At 37.1% G+C, this 16,940-nt stretch overlaps 1 protein-coding gene across 1 annotated transcript in view; it reads left to right on the forward strand.

Moving 5' to 3' along the window:
• The window catches only part of TMEM131 (transmembrane protein 131), a 91,528-nt gene that overhangs the window by 1,852 nt on the left and 72,736 nt on the right, over positions 1 to 16,940 (forward strand). The window contains 2 exon segments of the mRNA XM_035893198.1: positions 8,879 to 8,940; positions 9,205 to 9,376. Coding sequence (XP_035749091.1) covers positions 8,921 to 8,940; positions 9,205 to 9,376 — 192 coding nt within the window. The 5' untranslated portion in view covers positions 8,879 to 8,920.

The following is a 16,940-nucleotide window of genomic DNA, read 5'->3' on the forward strand; positions in this document are numbered from 1 at the left end:
GTATGAAAATCCTCCCGGGGTGGGGGGGGGGGGGGGGAAGGGAATCAGGGCAGGGAGGAGAGCAGCACTCTCTTGCTCAGTAGGCCACTGTTCCTGTGTCATAACATCGGTTAAGATGAGCGATACAAAACATCCTCTGTAGCAGGCAGCAAGGCAGAGTAAGGATTATTGAAAATGAAGCAGCATCCACAGAGCATAAGCTGTAGCTCTTCCCTGATTGCATTCCCATTGCCAGCAAGACATTTAGGTGTTGGGAGGTATCTGTCTGGTGCTGTCGTTTTCCTGTTTTGTGGGGTTTCTTGGAAGGTCTGAAAATCCCATCCTCTTTCCTCTTTTCTACAGTGCAGAGAACAATTCTTTCTCTCTGTGTAGGTTTATTAAGGTCATTAATCAGCCTGGATGTACCTTTTAAGTAGGTCTTTGCATTGTGTCGGCACAATCCATTTTTTTGAGTAAGTGGGTTTTGTGGGTCTGTTCAGTGGCTGATTTCATAAGAGTGCAAGTTTGGAAGGCTGACATTAATAGTAATAGTTACAATTATTGTCAGGTAATGCATTATTCTCCTGAGGCCACAGAATCTATGAACTGACTGTCACTTCTTGTAAACCACGTATTAAATGTTTCTATACGCTGGAAAGGTTAGAATTCCAGTAAGTCCATGCTAGCTGTGCGCACATGAATTTGCGGTGCTACATGACTAGTAAAACTTTTTGTCACAATTAGAAGCTTCTGATCGAAAACTTGAGAACTGAAGTTTGATGAAGATTTAAGAGTAGTTTGGAGGGGCTGCTGCTTTCCCCCTCTCTCATCGCAGGACAGGTTATCTTGATTTTGAGGCTGGTTCCAATTAATTTTAAGTCTGTACAAGCTCAATAATGTCAAATTTATAGAGGTATAACCTAATCTAGCATATTGAAATTTTAAAATCTCCATCATTAGAAAGAATAAAAATAATTTTTATAGCCGAAAGCCAGAAAAAAGGATGCTATTTGCAGATGTTGAGCTTCTCTTTATCTTCCTTTTAAATTTTTTACTGTCTTTAAATGATTTATGAGAAGTTTCCATGAGTATCAGAAGTATTGTTCTCTTTGGCTTAAAAATAATGTGCGCTAAAGTCTTTCTCCAGATGAGAGAATTATTTCTCCTTTTTATTCTTTTAAAATTTATTTAAAAATAAGTGTTCTCATTTATCCCCCCTTATGAAATCTTTGTGAAAAAACAGAATTGGATATTATTTCCTGAGAAACATTTTGGAGCCAGCAATTTAAATGTCTTTGGAGGAACAAAGGAAATGTTTTCAAGTAAAGCACCAACTTAAAGCAAATTTTCTTAATAGGTATTTTGAAGCATCTAGCAACTTTTAAAATAGTATTTGATTTTTTTTTGATTTTTTTTTTTTAAAAGCGTAGTTTTATGTTATTTATTTTGGTCAATGGCATAACTTTTTAAACTCATTACAAAAAAGTCAGATTAAAATAAAAATTGCTCTAGCTGAAGTGGATGAAAATGCAAATGCCTGTGAGCTGGAAATACAGGCTGAGTACAGACTAAGCATCTGAGAATAAGGGTATTTGAATAATGTGTGATTCTTTTTTCCTGTCCCAGCTAAAATAATCTAAAATAATATTCTTAGAAAAATAACTAAATAAAAGCAGAGTGCTAGGTGTAGCATGTGTTACTTTTGGTAAGCTTTTGTGTTTCTAGGTATGTTTCTATAGTTTTATTGCAAGGATGGATCTGTTACACAACACATCCAATCAGTGCAAACTCCGTGAAAGAAACCTTCAAGCAGTTGCACCATCTTCTAAAGTGTGAAACAAATGTTGTGAGCCAGATGTGCTTTCTGCCTTTCTCAGATGAAGAGGTGGCTTCATTGTCTGTCTGGGGTCTGTGTTCTGAATCAGAATTGTGCTGTCACTTTCTGGTTTGTGGCTGGCTTTAAAATTGAATTGATCACTGAATTACTAAAAATCTGCATCAGCCTTAACTAAGGGGAGAAGAGATGCGTGGGTGAATGTAATGTGACTCTGTAAAGAAGCTGGTCTTGCATCTGAAGTCAGAGATGATGCATGAGTAAGTTAGCAAAAGATAATATGCAGACTTAGTTGGGTAACAGCATATACACTCAAATTTGTGCTGTTTTGTGCAGTAAAATACAAATTATTTGACCTTTTTTTCACCTTGCTGTGGAATAGCAAGCTGTGGTATGCTCAGGTATTGCAGTGCAAGTGATCTACTGTCTCTGTTTAGCTTGTGTTAACTTGGACATAGGTTGGTGCATATGAACTTATTTGAGTATGTGTTGTGTAAAGTCATTAAAATAATTTTTTATAATCAGTAATACAAAATCAGGTTTTTAATGAAAATTCTTTTTGTTATTTAGTGAATGTTTCTATTTCACCTCTCTAATATGTAAACAGAAAATAAAAATTTGGCAAGCTGGCTTTTTGAGGGTTGGTAATTAGGGGGTTTAATAAAGAAAAAAGAATGAATATGTTTCTGTGTAAAAAGACTTCAAAGTGAGTTATTTTTGCATGTGATCTTTACTACTTTATGTGTATTTGCTGTCTTGGCTGTGATAGCTCTTCCTGAGGTCCGTTGGAAAAATGATTAATTTCCCTTCATTATGGACTACAGGAAACAAGTGACTTTGGGATGTGAGTGCAGGAGCATTTAGCTGGAAAGAAAGCCTGCTTTCTGGTGAATCCTCTCTCAGAGCCTCTTGCCTGAGATTTGCTGGCTCATAGGAGAATGAGCTTTTACGTTTCCCTTGAACAGTCACCTGTTGGGACGCAGGCAGAAATTCAGGCTGATGGCTACACCGCCTCTCCTGTCTCGGAGAATAGGCCTTTCTTCAAACAGCTTGTGTTGTGTTGAACACTGAGTGGGGACGTGTTTCTTGAGGCTCACCAGACTTTTCTATTCTTGAAGCCGATAAAAACGATTGCTTTACAGCAATACTGTTTTTCTTTATCTGTGTGGTTTTTTTTTTTTTTACAATGTAATTTTCCTTTCGTAATAATGTTACTTTACCATTCTATATCTACCTGCCTGTATTCCAGATGCTGCTCAGTTTTCCACTGTCCAGGATGATTGAAGTTGTGTGATTGCACGTAAGCAGTTAATTCATAGCCAAAGCTTGAGAACCAACTCGTCCAGTTTTAGCTGTGCTGTTTAACCGGTAGTGATACAAATGCTGTAATTACAATTACACAGACAGAAGTGAATGACATCTAACACATCATAATTTGCTCATGTGGTTATAGTTACCTTGAAGTGAGCTTAGTCATTAAGACAAAGGGTTAGAAACTGGACTTTTAAACAAACTTAGTGTAAATTAGTAGAGATCTAAATAATCAATCTGGCCCTATTTTAGTAAGTTGGAACACTATTTCCAGTATTTGGAGAAAATTCGTGGACTAGATTATAGCGGATTGTATAAATACAGCTTACAAGAAAATGAGAACATTGGTTAGACAAGAGTTAAGGTAGAGAACAGTTCTTACAAGCATGTGAGAGGATATGCAATGATGATTAACATAAAAATAAATGAAAGCACTGTGCTATGGAGTAGCTCTTCCAGAACTAAGTAATATTTCAGAATGGTGTTTTTATAAGCATATATGCCAGAACATGCATTCCTATTGAAATGAAGAAATTGGCAGTGGCTAAATGAAAGACAAATTTGCAAAGCCACCTTAAAAATCAGATCTCAGTCAGAGTAGGCCTCATAACCTGTGAACCATGGAGAATTTTTTTTATCGTTGCACACCAAGAGGCTTGGCATATTCAGTGGGCTCGCATTACATGCAGATTTATTCTGTTCTGTGCAATTCAGGCACATCTAAAGACTGGTGGTAGCTAAAGTGATTTCAATGTGAAGTTCCGGTTTGCGTTGGAGAAGCGTAGGATTTTAAATTTTTCTTCTTGTTACTTGATGCTTTATAGGTCTGTACTTTTCTTATTTTAAGCTAAAATACAAAGGCTTGGACAAGAGACAATTAAAATAGGAATGTGTTTGAGCAAAATTTGTCTGCTAGCTACATAAAATTGTGAGAAGATGCTGCTTAAGCTTTGAGGAATTTTAAGTGAATTCAGTGTCTCTTTAGGCCACTGTTGTTTCCATTTTTATTACTTTAGGTGATTACCATCAAGCACTGTGGTGTTGCTGGAAAGGGCAGGGGAAGGCATTTAAAAATCTGCTGGTAATAATGACTAAATAGTGTTTTAACTCTTCCAGAAAGCTGTGGTTTGGGTATGGCTGTGGTGGTGGGTTTTGTTTTGCAATTTTTTTTAAAGAGTTTGTAAAAGCTTAGAAAATGCTCTCTTTGGAAAAAGGTGGTTTGGAGCAAGTGGAAAGACCTACATTCGTAGTCTTTTTCTGATATCTTTTATGGACATTTCACTAGAAAAGCTGACTTAAGCAAAGAAGTTGCATTTTAAAGGCTGTAAATTGAAAACAAACAAAAAATGAAACTTAGATTATTTTTAGCATTTGCTGTTGCTTATATCACTTCTGTTAATAGTGACCTGCTGTCTGAAAAGAGGAAACCAGGATACGTAAGCTAGAAGCTGGAAAAAATTGACCCTGAAATCACTTTATGTTCTAGTAGTGAGAGTGACACAAATTGTCACGGATTCTCATGAATCTGATAAATGTGCTTCGTGCTGGGTGCTTGAAAGGATAAAGGTTTTCTGTCGAAAGGGCTCTGTGTATACCTCTTAGAAGAAATTATTCTGTTGAGCGTAGGTGAGGAGGAAAGGAGAATGATTCTTCTGGCCTTGAAATCTGTGGATATTAATCTTCATCCTTTTCCTTCTTTTGGCTGTGAACATGCTAGTAACATCTAAAGTTTGACAAATAACTATTATAATCAGCCTTCAGGGCTTCAATTGCCTGGAGGGTCAGGAAGAAATTATTTTCCTAATGTGTAATTTGGCTTCCTGGCTGCTGATTTGTGTGGTGGCAGATCACGCTGCGACAGCTGAAATGCTTCCTACCCCAAATGTTGCGTTGTGCCCCTCTCGCAGCAGTTGCCAGTCATGTGGCAGGGGTGACTGAAACAGCACAGTCAACAGTTCTTAATTTGCTGCAGTTTACTATTCCCGAGTATTGAAGTATTGGCTACAGTATTACGCTGATAATGGAGCATGATGGTATCAGCCTGGATTTTAGGAAGAAGTTTTTCCAGGAGAAATTGTTAGGGACTTTGCAGAAGCAGTCATCTTCCTCTGTAGCATGGGGAATGGTTCACCTAATAAAGCATGGCCAAGTGATCTCATATGTAATTGCTTGCAGAGTCTTTTGGCATTGGTAATAACCTATTCTCTAGTCGTGACATATATTTTGCGTAAAAGGACAGAAAAGACTATTTTTGGACTTGCACTGCAGAAGCTTGTGAACTTAGCTCAGGTAGTGCAAGTGCAAATGGTGAGCAACTGCTTCTAATTCTGGAATGGGCAAGTACCCAGAAGGAAGCATTTTGCTCTTCGGGCACCGTCTGCATTTCACTTTGAAGAAGCCTTTGTCCTCTCTGTGGTCCATATTAGACAGTTTGAGAGCTGCTCTTCCAGGGATTTGGGTGATTCTTTATGACTCGCCGGTGGAGCTTTTTTAAAAATGTAATTGGCTTTGCCTCATTTGAGTGAGGTGACTCGTTGCTTCACCCTGAATTGAGAGTCTCAGAAGTCAGTTGCAAAAACAAGCTTTCATCTCGTGAAGGTGTAGGCATTTACTTGTCGTTTCCTTGCTTTGATGAAATAACCGATAAAGTAGAAACAAAGGCTTGAAAGTTAGCCTAAAACAAAGTAAAAGGTATAACCACAGAAACTTCTCCACTGTCTTGAGTTGAGATGCGGCTGCCGCAAAATGGCCAGCAGCCAAGCTTTGCAGTGCATCTGACTTCACCTGGTACTAACTGTCATCTGCTCTCTGAAAACATTTCTTAAATGATATAATGATGAATGGCACTTCCATTTAACAGTGTCATCCGCTCTAAAATGTTCTGTAACATCTGTTGCTTTGTTCCTGAGGGGCAGCAAAGATGAAATAACTGCAGAGTGGCTGAGAAAGTGTTTGGGGTTTAGAGAAGGGTTGCCTCTGTTGAAGGCTTTGGGTTGTTTCGGTGGGCTTCTGTGTGTGTTATACTTATGGAAGAACTGTTGCTACTTTCTGCTTTCTGTACCTAGAGTGTATCATACTTAAAACAGGGAAAGAAAGCCTTAGGAAAATAATAAGAATTTGTAATTTTATCTAAAAATATACATTTGAAGAAATAACCTTTTGTGTTTTACCGGTTGATGATAGATTATGAATATAAAAAGTTGTCTTCTAATGAATTTTTTGTTTGTGCCTGATGTCACAGTCAAATTCTGCATATTCTTTGTTTCCAGAGCAGAACGCTAGAAAACGAAAGAATACCAAAAAACCCAACCTCAGAGGTGACATTCATTTTGCATGTAGGAAGGTTGCTCTTATTGATAAATTATTTTATTAAATTGTGTTTGTTAAATTTGGAATAAATCAAATGTGTCAGAAAACATAATTTCATTCTGTATTTGTCCCTAAATTAAAAATTGAGAATTTTCCCTCCATATCAGCTAATCTGTAATTTGGTTTTTTTTTCACATTTCCATGAAGTTGTGATTAACTTTGCTTTTTAACCTAACATGTCAACACTTCATTTTCTTACTTCTTGTGCTGCACTTCACTCACAGATTTTTCAGTGGTTTTAAAGACAAAATTAAACAGTGACTTGAATGTCTTATATATGCATTAACAGTTAAATTGACAAGAATTCACTTGTTTGTTTGTTTGTTTCTAGGATTAAACTTTAAACTGGTAGACCTACTCCAGTAATTTAAGTTTTAAAGCCCAAATCTTCGTAAGCTATAGGACTTGATCTCGTAACAGCTGTTTAAATGCTGTTTTGTTTTGAGTTTGTTTTTTTTAATCTCTTCCCCTATGTTTTGTATGGTTCTTTAGTATAAATGATTGACCAAACCCCCAGTTCTTGGATTAAGGATGACGTGTTTGTTTTGAAAAATCATTAAGGTAATAACAATGAATACACATAAAAAAATTTCTAAGATATTGCTGATATGACTGACTAGTACCACTCATGCCACTCAGTTAATATTGTAGGACACGCATATTATTAATAATCTGAGCCCCCTCTTCCTATCTATGGTGATTTTCACACTTCCACATGAGCTGGGCTGCTTTCTCAGCCTGTGTCACTGAACATTAGAATTCTGAGGTATGGTAGTTTGGAAAGTGATTGGATAGAATTTTTTAGTCTGGGGGTTTGGTTGGTTTGTTTGGGGTTTTTTTGCCTACCAAAGGAGACTTTTGGAGATGACAGCAGCAATCTTGGTTTTATGTTAACTTTTACTTTTGGTCATATGTAAGAAAGGTTGTGGAGTCTGTACCTTTTAGGAGAAGGTATCAAAATACGGGGGGAGTCAGGGATGCAGAATGGGATGTGCAAACAGTGATATGTTGAATTTTGGGTGCTGAGTGAGGTGTCACTAAAGCAGCCAGTGAGGAAATGCTTGGGACAAAGATGTGTCAGAAATAGTGTTTCTCTGTGTGGTAGGTACCTTTACTCCTGTCTGCCAATAGTGCTTTTTGCTTATTTTTGCTTTCTGAAAGTGATGCCATTTTTTCTTTTAAAACATCATAGAGACAAGTGGCAATGCTGGTGACCTTATAGTAATTGTTCTTGTTAGAACACTGGCGTTCAAAGTGGGAGATGAAGGTTTAAATCTCCTTTTTCAGACTGGGATTCAAATTCTGGCTTCCAGAAGCACACACTAGGCTTCTGTGTGCCGGGGAATCTTTAACTACTTCATGTTGAAGTTGCTTCCTTTGTGGAAAGAGGGGTGTGTTCTCACTCTCTCAACTTGATGTAGCTGAATGGTAAAGGCAGTCATAGAAAAAGGTCATAGGGGAGGAGTTATTTACGGGATTTTTTTTTTTTTAATATAATTTTTTAGTTTGAGGTTGTTCCTGTATTTTATCCTGAAGATGTGCTTGTGTGTGTGTGTGTGTGTGTGTGTGAATAGTCTTTTGGGGAGTAAAATTTAGACCTGTTTGAACTTTTCTTTCCTCTAACTCACGTTCGTTCTTGTACAGATTATTATATTTTACAGGAAGGGCAATGCCCTTATTTCTTTGTCTTTAGAAGAAAGTAGCATTGCCTACATTTTGAGAGGAATTGAAGAACAATTGTCTGACCAAACATTTAGAGGAAGTGAGTGGAGGGGGAATTCTTAATTTGTGGATCCTATATGTGACTGAGGCATGAACTTTTCATCGAGTTTAGTCATATGGTGCAAACACTTCTAAACTGTTTTAAATTTTATGTTACTGTCAATATGGAGAGAGTTGTTGCCATGTTGAGCATTAGGGAACTGCGTGAACAAGTCTTTCCAGATTTACAGTTAAGAATTTAGGTATATAAATGAAACTGAAATTCCATTTGTGTCAGAATTCTTTGTGGGCTTAGATGTATTAAACTCAGTTGTTTAGGTAGCCAGTCAATCATATTGGTTGAAGTACTGAGTTAGCTTGGTACAGCCAGTCTTTTTAGGGAACCTTAGAAGAAGTTGTTCACTTTGGAGTTAATCATTTTTACGCCAAGAGACTGATTTGTGAAGTGTGGTACTTATTAATACGAACATCTTGGAATTGGAGCTCTCAGAGGAAAACAGATTTGTGTTGGGTATTTCGCTAGGCTCTGCACTGTTATTTTGGTTTGTCATAGCTCTATCTACAAAACGAGGTACAGCAGATTTTAGAGGTTTAAGTTTGTCTCTAAGTTAATAACAAAGTGTTTTTCCGTTATGTAACTTAATTTTTTGTTTCTCTTCACAGCTTTCATCCAGTCAGATGGCATAATAGAAATGCTACGTTTTGATGAAGGAGACCTATTGCAGGTATGTAGTCAGAGTAAATCATCTGAACTAGCAGTATTTCATTGTCTTTTTGATAGCTGCTTTTGGAAACTCGTGGGTGGATTTTTGAAAATAAGTAAGCATCAGACTTAACTCCAGAAAACTTTCGGATCTTATAGAGTTATTTTCAACAGTATGCTTTGGTATATCCTGAGGTTCTGTTTCCCTGATCTTTTGTGTTGTGAAACTGGTGGAGTTTACCACAGGTTCTGTCTGGCCTGTGTGTTCGGTTCTTTTTTTCCTCAGAAAAACTGCGGGATGCTTTGTGTTTAAGACTCATCTTGATGTAGAATTGGGATGCAATTGGATAGCACAACTAAGAGGAACTGGGACGTGTTGCAAGATTCCCAAATGTAAAGGCAGCCCTTGGGACCAAGTCACCACTGAGTTTAAAGAAAGTTCAAATTACTGCAGTGAGGTAATTGCTGTTGCAAATACAGATTTTTTTTTTTTTTAGGTACAACGTTGCCATTCTTGTTAGCTTTCTTTTGGCATGAGTCAAAACAGATGAAAAGTTAACTGTAAAGAATACATGCTGGTATTTTGAGATGGTGGTAGTAGGTGGGATGAAAGACATAGCAACATGCCTTGATAGTTTAGAGCTACGTAGTTCTGAAGTTCTGTTGGCTAGAATTTCATATGCATGTATTTTGTGGATTGCATTTATGCTGAGAATATCTTTTGTTAAAATTCCTTGATGATGTTAATCCTGATAGTTGAGAGGGAGGAGAAGAGAAAGAAGAAAGCAATTAGTTTTTTAAATTATTAGAACACATGTTTAACTACGTTAGTTACCAGTGCAGTGCTTCATTTACAATTCCTACCTCCTATCTAGTCTAGAAGAGTCAATGACTGTAAAAGCTGTATAGTTCTGGGCTCATGATAATATTTGCTTCAGATTTATTGAAGGTGTTTTTTCTTTTTCCCCCATCTGCCTAGGTTGTTTGGGTTTTTTGTTTGGTTATTTGGGTTTTTTTTTTTTTTTCCCTTCTTCCACTGCTTAATGTAAATCAATAATAATTTATTACAGATTTTAAGATTATAATGTACACGGATTAGAGCCTACAAAATTATCTAAACTGGTGACAGAAAAGGTTGCAGTTAAAAACAAAACAACCATCACTCCCACCCCCAAAAAACCCCACCAGACAAGCAAACAAAAAAGCCCCAGGTTTGTCATTAAAGAGTTGTTTAGATGTTGTGTGCTAGACACATTGTCATAATAGATATCTATGTAGGCTTATTTCTGGACATATAGAGTAGAATAGTGCAAGTTTTCCATATAGTGTTTACAGTCTCAATTACTTCAGTTTTTGACTCAGAATATTTCTTTAACTTGCATGGAAATATACACATATCAGTATAAATATAAGAGAAAAAAGTCACTAGTCTTAGTTCCTTTTCTTTTACTTACTCTATTAGAATATATTTTGTTCGACATGAGTGGTTTAACAAAAATGACAGACAGGTGTTGGCCCAATTTTAAAGCTAAAAATGATGTGGTCATATTCAGCTATCTACATTTTTAGGTGTTTTTTTCCCCAGAATTTTTTTTATTATTAAAATTAATCTTACAAATCTGAGATTATTAATTTCAGCACTCTATTAATCACCATAGTTCTTGGGACTGGAAAGTAATGATGCTGCTGTGAAGCACCTCAATAATTCATATAAAGATGGAAAAGTGAAATGGATTGTTAATCATTCCAACTTTATTGCAAGATGCAACAGAGACAAGAAAATTAGTTTAAAGATTATGGTGGGACGAAGTCAAGCAATTCTGGATGTTGCACTGTAAACTTTGCAGTGCTTTGGATTGCATTTGGCTGCCACTTATCCTAATACATTGCTGAATATTTGATTTAAAACAAAGTAAGAGACACAAATTTCTAATAAATGGTTTATATGTTTTATACTATGGTTGTGGCTCTTAAGCCAAAAATACCTATGTAAGTGAAACCAGTTCCTTTTAATCAGAATAATGCAGGATGTTTTCTCTAGCTTACAACTTATTTGGTTTTTTTCCTGTAAATTTTAATATGGTGACCTCTTGTGACTAGTTACTGCAATTAAATAAAACCAAAGCAAATACTTTGTTGTGAAAACAGATTTACACCTTGTGAATCGCAGTTACTAAAGTTTTATGCCTACTATAGCATCATTGAACGTTTTTCTTTCAGGCTTTCTGTAAGTTTTCACAAATGTTTGTTAATTGTAGGTCATCCGTCATTACAGAACAAATATGATGATGTAGTAGTAGCTCATTATTATCTAACATTATGTGACCTTCAGGTGATTTTTTTCTTTTTAAATATAAAAAATAACCAGTTCAGTACATAAAGTGATTAATAATCACTGAAATGTTGAAACCATCTCCAGTCTTGGTTTATTTTTCACCCCCTCAAAGAATTTGATATCTTTACAGTGGAAAACTACTTGTTTTGAAGGAGTTGCTTTCCAAATGAGGCAAACACAATGCAGAGTCTTACGTAATTTGATCATTAGGGATTCCTGCCACCTCCCTCCAGTTAGAGTATATCCTCTTGATACTGTTTTTTGTGATTATTTGGACTACATACTATCGGTGAAACACTCCTTATGTGTTATGAAGCCACTGCACACAATCACATTTTAGGACTTTTGTTGTAAAAAACAAATGTGCGGGAAAACTGGATTTGACCAGGCTGACTTAAAACAGTTATTTAATGAAAGAGCATAAATCTTTAAATATATAAAGTAAAAAAACCCTTTGCATTTAGTAAAAAATAAACTGTCAATGGAAACTTCATTAGTTCATGCTAGTGGATAACAGTAGCGAAGCAGAGATTGTACTTTTTGGATGTGGACAGTATGTCAAAGAGAAAGTGCTACACCATGTAGCTTTGCCCTCTGTTTTAATAGAGCAAAAGTGAGAATTTTATTCTTTAGCATACATGTTTAGGTAAAAGGTTTATATCTGAAAAAATTAATGCTACTTCTGCCCATAGATTAAATTACAGTAATGAGAGAATTTCCTAATCCTGTCTATTTTTCTCATGAATCAGTCCCTTTAAGGACTCAACAACTTTTTGAGCTCTTCAAATAATTTATTTAGATCCTGAACATAGGGTAAGAATTGTATTAATATGAATCATCCATTGCTCAATGCAATGCAGGGTGGGTTGTGTTTTTTTTTTTTTACCTTCAATAGCAGGCAATTTGCAGATGTCTGTGTAATTGGTTGGCACTTCAGAGTCATAGATTTGGTTGGTTGGTTGGAATGGACCTCGGGAGATTGCCTAGTACTTTCTTCAGGGAGTGTTGTGTGTGGATGGACTACCCTTGGCAGATACTTGACTCTTCTATTCTTAAAACCTCTAAAGAAGTAACTTTCACAAGTTTCCTTAAGTACATATGTTTCATGCCTAAGCTGGTTTTGCTGCTACTTTTATCTCCAATATATATATTCAGTTGGTTTTTGTTAGGTTCTTTTGCCTTCTTCCTAATGATGATTTTGTACTAAGAGACACCTATAGCTTCTTCATGCAAATTTTTAGAAACACCTTGTAACTTTCTTTACTGGATTTTCATTTGTGTACACACTACTTAAAGCATAGCATTTAATTAGGACATTAGTACTCTGAGGCTTTGACAAGGGACAGAATAGTTGCTTCCCTGTGTAATAACACTTGTTTTAGTAATTCTGAAATGTAACCAGTAAATTTTTGACAGTCTTTTGTTTGCTTGTACAGTTTGTGTTTCACTGTGCTCTCCAGACGCCTTCTTTTCTGTAGTGTACTACTGCTTAGTCAGTCATTCCCAGTTTTAGATTTGAGCTCTCCTTCAGCTAGACTTTGCCTTGTCAGTGTCAGGCCATCTCCTCCATGTGTCTTGATTGTTTGAACCCTTGTCCAGACCTGAGAGATGATTCAAGTCCCTGATGATGTTGTCATCTGCAAATATTAGGAGTGCTGAAATAAACTACAACTGTTACTTTTAATAAATTATCCTTTCATGTTAAGCCAACACACTGGCTCACTTTTTGAGGACTTCATTTTGAAAAGTGAATAGTAAAGTAAAATTTATTTTTCAGAGCAAAGTTTTCATTTGCTTTTAGTTCATAAAGGACAGTTCCCCGGGTCATTCTATTTATTGTGAGAGCTCTTGCCTTGGGTATCTAATGTTTTCCTGCACAATGTAGTTGGGGCCACTCTTTTCCAGAGTGACTGATCTTCTATTCAGACCAAGTGTTTGGAAAGTACTTCTGCTTATGTAGTAGTATTTTTAAAGTAGCATATTCTTACAGTGAAAAAGGAAGATGGTAAGACTCTTCAGTCAAATTCTCTTAATATGAATCGCTACACTTACCCTTGCTGCAATAAGCTTTAAGTGTATTAAATGCTTTTTTACAGGGAAACTCCTAGGAATTATTTTACTGATACTGGTTTGCAGCATAGCTAAAATAGGGGAAAAAGAAAAACAGTGTGGTTACATATACTTAATACATATTTGCGTCTTGTTCATAAACTCCTAGTCACAAAAGCTGGTAATAAGAATTACAGTGGTCCTAAATGTCATACAGACAGAACCTCTGACATGACTTGTGGTGGCTTTGCAATGAAGAGGCTATGGGACTGAGTTACATGTGTGGGAATCAGCAATGCTGATATAGTACTGGAGGAATTTTAGTATTTTCTGCATGATCTGTACTTCATTCCATATGGCACAGTAAAGAAGTATCATAACAGAAGTGGCAACCATTTGGTTCTGGTGTATCAACAATAGTGTTTTCAGGGTGCAAAGTTTAAATGTGTTTTTTATTGCCTCAGATTCTCATCTTGTATGTTGATTTTTAAAAAGGCTTTTGATATGATGTCCATTAATATCCATATAGCCAAACTGCTAAGATACAGACTGCATAAGCAGGCAATAAAGTGGCTGGACCATGGACCTTGATGGGTGTACTCTACAGTACAAAGTTCAGCTGGCAGTCATTTACCCATGGTGGAGCTTGATACTGAGGACAGTACTGTGTAATGTCTTAGCAGCATGGATGATGGTGAAGAGAGTACTCTGAGTAAATTTGCGCATGCTACCAATTTGGGCAAAGTAGTTGATATGCTGGAAGGCAAGGCTGCTATTCAGAGGGACTTTGGCAGGCTGACAGGAACCTCATGACATTCAGCTAAGGCAAATGCAAGCCCTGCACCTGGGAGAGAATAACCCTGTGTGACAGGACAGGCTGGGCAGTGACAGGCTAGACAGCAGTGTTGTAGAAAAGACCTGGGGGGTCCTGGTAGATAAGAAGTTGAACATGAGTTAGCCATGTGCCCTGGTGGCAAAGAAGGCCACCAGCCTGCACTGGAGTCCTGTGTTCAGTCTGGGCTACCTAGTACAAGAAAGGCACTGACATACTGGAGCAAGCAGAGCATAGGGATACCAGCATGATCGGTGGGCTGGAATGCTTCTCATAGTAGGATGTTTCTCTTTCAGCCTTTAGAAGATGAGACCAAGGGGAAAACTAATTGCTGTGGGCAAGTGTAGAGTTGACAAGAGCCAGATCTTTCACTGGGCACAGTGGAAAGATGAGAGGCTTTGGACACAAATTTCAGCATGGGACATTCCAAACCTATGTAAGAAAAAAAGCTTTTAAACTTGAGGGTGATCAAACACTGGACAAGGTTACTTGCAGAAGTTGTAGAATTTCTGTCTTCAGAACTCAGTGGCCCAAAGCTGTGAGTGACCTGGGCTAACTAGACCTCTGCTGAGCAGGGGTTGACTAGATGGCCTCCGGAGCTTCCTTCCAATGTGTGTGATTTTATAAAAGAATAAAAGCCATCTCAGTTCATTACCATTGCTTGTGAGCAGCTGAAGGTCCTGCTGCTGCTCAGAAAAATATTGCAGTTTCTTCTTGTACAGGAAGAATTGCCATCCCCAGGCTTTAGTTTGAAAATAATTAATTGATGCCCAGGAGTTAGGGACTGTTGCAAAACTGATGTCAATAGTGTGTGTTGCATCAGCTAAAGTCAACTGATGTTTTTGTTTCCTTATGTGAGTTTGGGTCATGAAAGACCATGGCAAGAACGACTCAGTTCAGTCCACTTTCAGCTACCTTCCAGATTACAGCATTAATTTTTTTCATTACCTTAACCAAGATATTAATTATTAATTATGTTTCTTTTAATTATCCTACTTACTCGCATAGAGCTCGTGAATGCAGCAATGAAGATTTAAGCTGCCATCTACATACTGGTTTTGTAGCTGCCTCTCAACATTTAGTTGCAAGCAACATGTAGCTTTTCTACAAGAAGGAATCGGCCTTACTGTAAAATTACTATGTAAAATGTTAATACAAAATTAAAACTGAAAGAGTCTTTTAAATTAGTGTGGATGCTCTGGTGTATGAATACAGAAAGCTTTGGTTGTTGAGAATTTTGGTTACATTAAAGGAATTCATTTGGCATCCAGAAACCTCAGGTCTTGATTAAGAGGGCCTCCGTGCTCTCCCTCCCACCCCCTGCCATCATTGTTCAGGACTTTAGGGCTTTAATTCAGTTGCTTAAACATAAGTAACCAGTGTTATCTGAGATGCCCTGGGCTGTCCCGGACATGCACATGGACCTGGCAGATTATGGCATAGGGCACAGGAGAAACTGTGTGCCCTTCTGGAATGTCAGTCTGAGACCAGGCAGGTTGCCCTAGGACATTAATCTCAAGTGGCAGCAGATGCCTATGTTTAGATGACTGAATGTAGTGCTAGGTAATATGACCTCTTACCGAGAAGTGAAGAATAGCTATTATAATAAACTGGTGAGACATTAAAAATAACCTTGTTGTTGTTGTTGTTGTTTGTTGGTTCAGTTTATCATTGAGATTGTTTGGTTTTTTCTGGCTAGTCCATGGGCATGTATTTAGAGACAGCCTTCAGCCTGTAAGGTCTGGTTTTTTTATTCTCTGTATGGACAAGATTGGTGTCTGGTATCATTCCACAACTGCACTGAGTCTGTAAGGTGTGCTTCCAGGTACAGATTCGCTGTGAAATCTTTCTTGAGGGTACGAGCCTCTGGAGAGAAATTGTTTTAAGTCTTGAAACCGGTGCTGGCTGACTGCCTTCCAATTTTCTAACTCACTGTGTGCGAGTTGTCTCAAGATCTTTATTCTGAAATCCCTTGGTTTATAGTTTAATCTTTCTAGTGTTATGTAAGAGATAAGTTAAGGCATGCAACTGTTAGTGGCAACAACCTAAATGCATGTGCTACCTTTAAATTAGAAAGAATAATTAATTAAAAAAAATCATCTATCTCAAAGACTTGAACACAGCCTTTTGGGTGGAAGGATTGTAAGCCCGCAGCACTGGTAAAAGGGGTGATTTTCCCCTCTCCCGCTTCTTTTTCCCACTCAGTTGTATATTTCTACTATTTCTTTTGTGCTGACCTTAGTTTTTGTTGTTAGGCAGTCAGTTGGATCAGGAAATTAATCCAATTGGATTTTTTTCCCCCTGTAACTTAGCTTATTTTGTCTCTTGAAATATTAATGGTGTGTACATACAGCCTTCTTCCTGATCTCTACATTGCAAGGTAGTATTTTGTTATTTTTCAATACTTCTCTCGTACAGATAAGATTTAATAAAATTTTCCTATAAATCATATTTTGCCAATACTGCTCTATTACAGATGTATCCTTTGCAGGAGAAAAGCATAAACTGTATTTATTAAAGAGCATAATTTTATTTCTCTTCACCTGATAAACCGGCAGTATTTGACAAAACCTACACTTTAAATAGTGGATTGATCTGGTACATGATTTTAGTTCTTGGCATTTATGTTTGATGGTTTTGTGCAGTTACACAGGAAAAATAGCGTACCAGACAGCAGCACAGTAGGTCCACAATTTTACTTGAAGATCAAATAAAAAAAAATATTTAGAACATGTAACTGAACACATTTGTGTGTTTTTGTTTACTGCATGACTCTAAAGATTGACGTGTAATAAAAATGAATGGT

Source organism: Egretta garzetta, unplaced genomic scaffold, assembly GCF_000687185.1.
Source record: "Egretta garzetta isolate BGI_Z169 unplaced genomic scaffold, ASM68718v1 scaffold504, whole genome shotgun sequence".
In the NCBI taxonomy this organism is placed as follows: domain Eukaryota; kingdom Metazoa; phylum Chordata; class Aves; order Pelecaniformes; family Ardeidae; genus Egretta; species Egretta garzetta.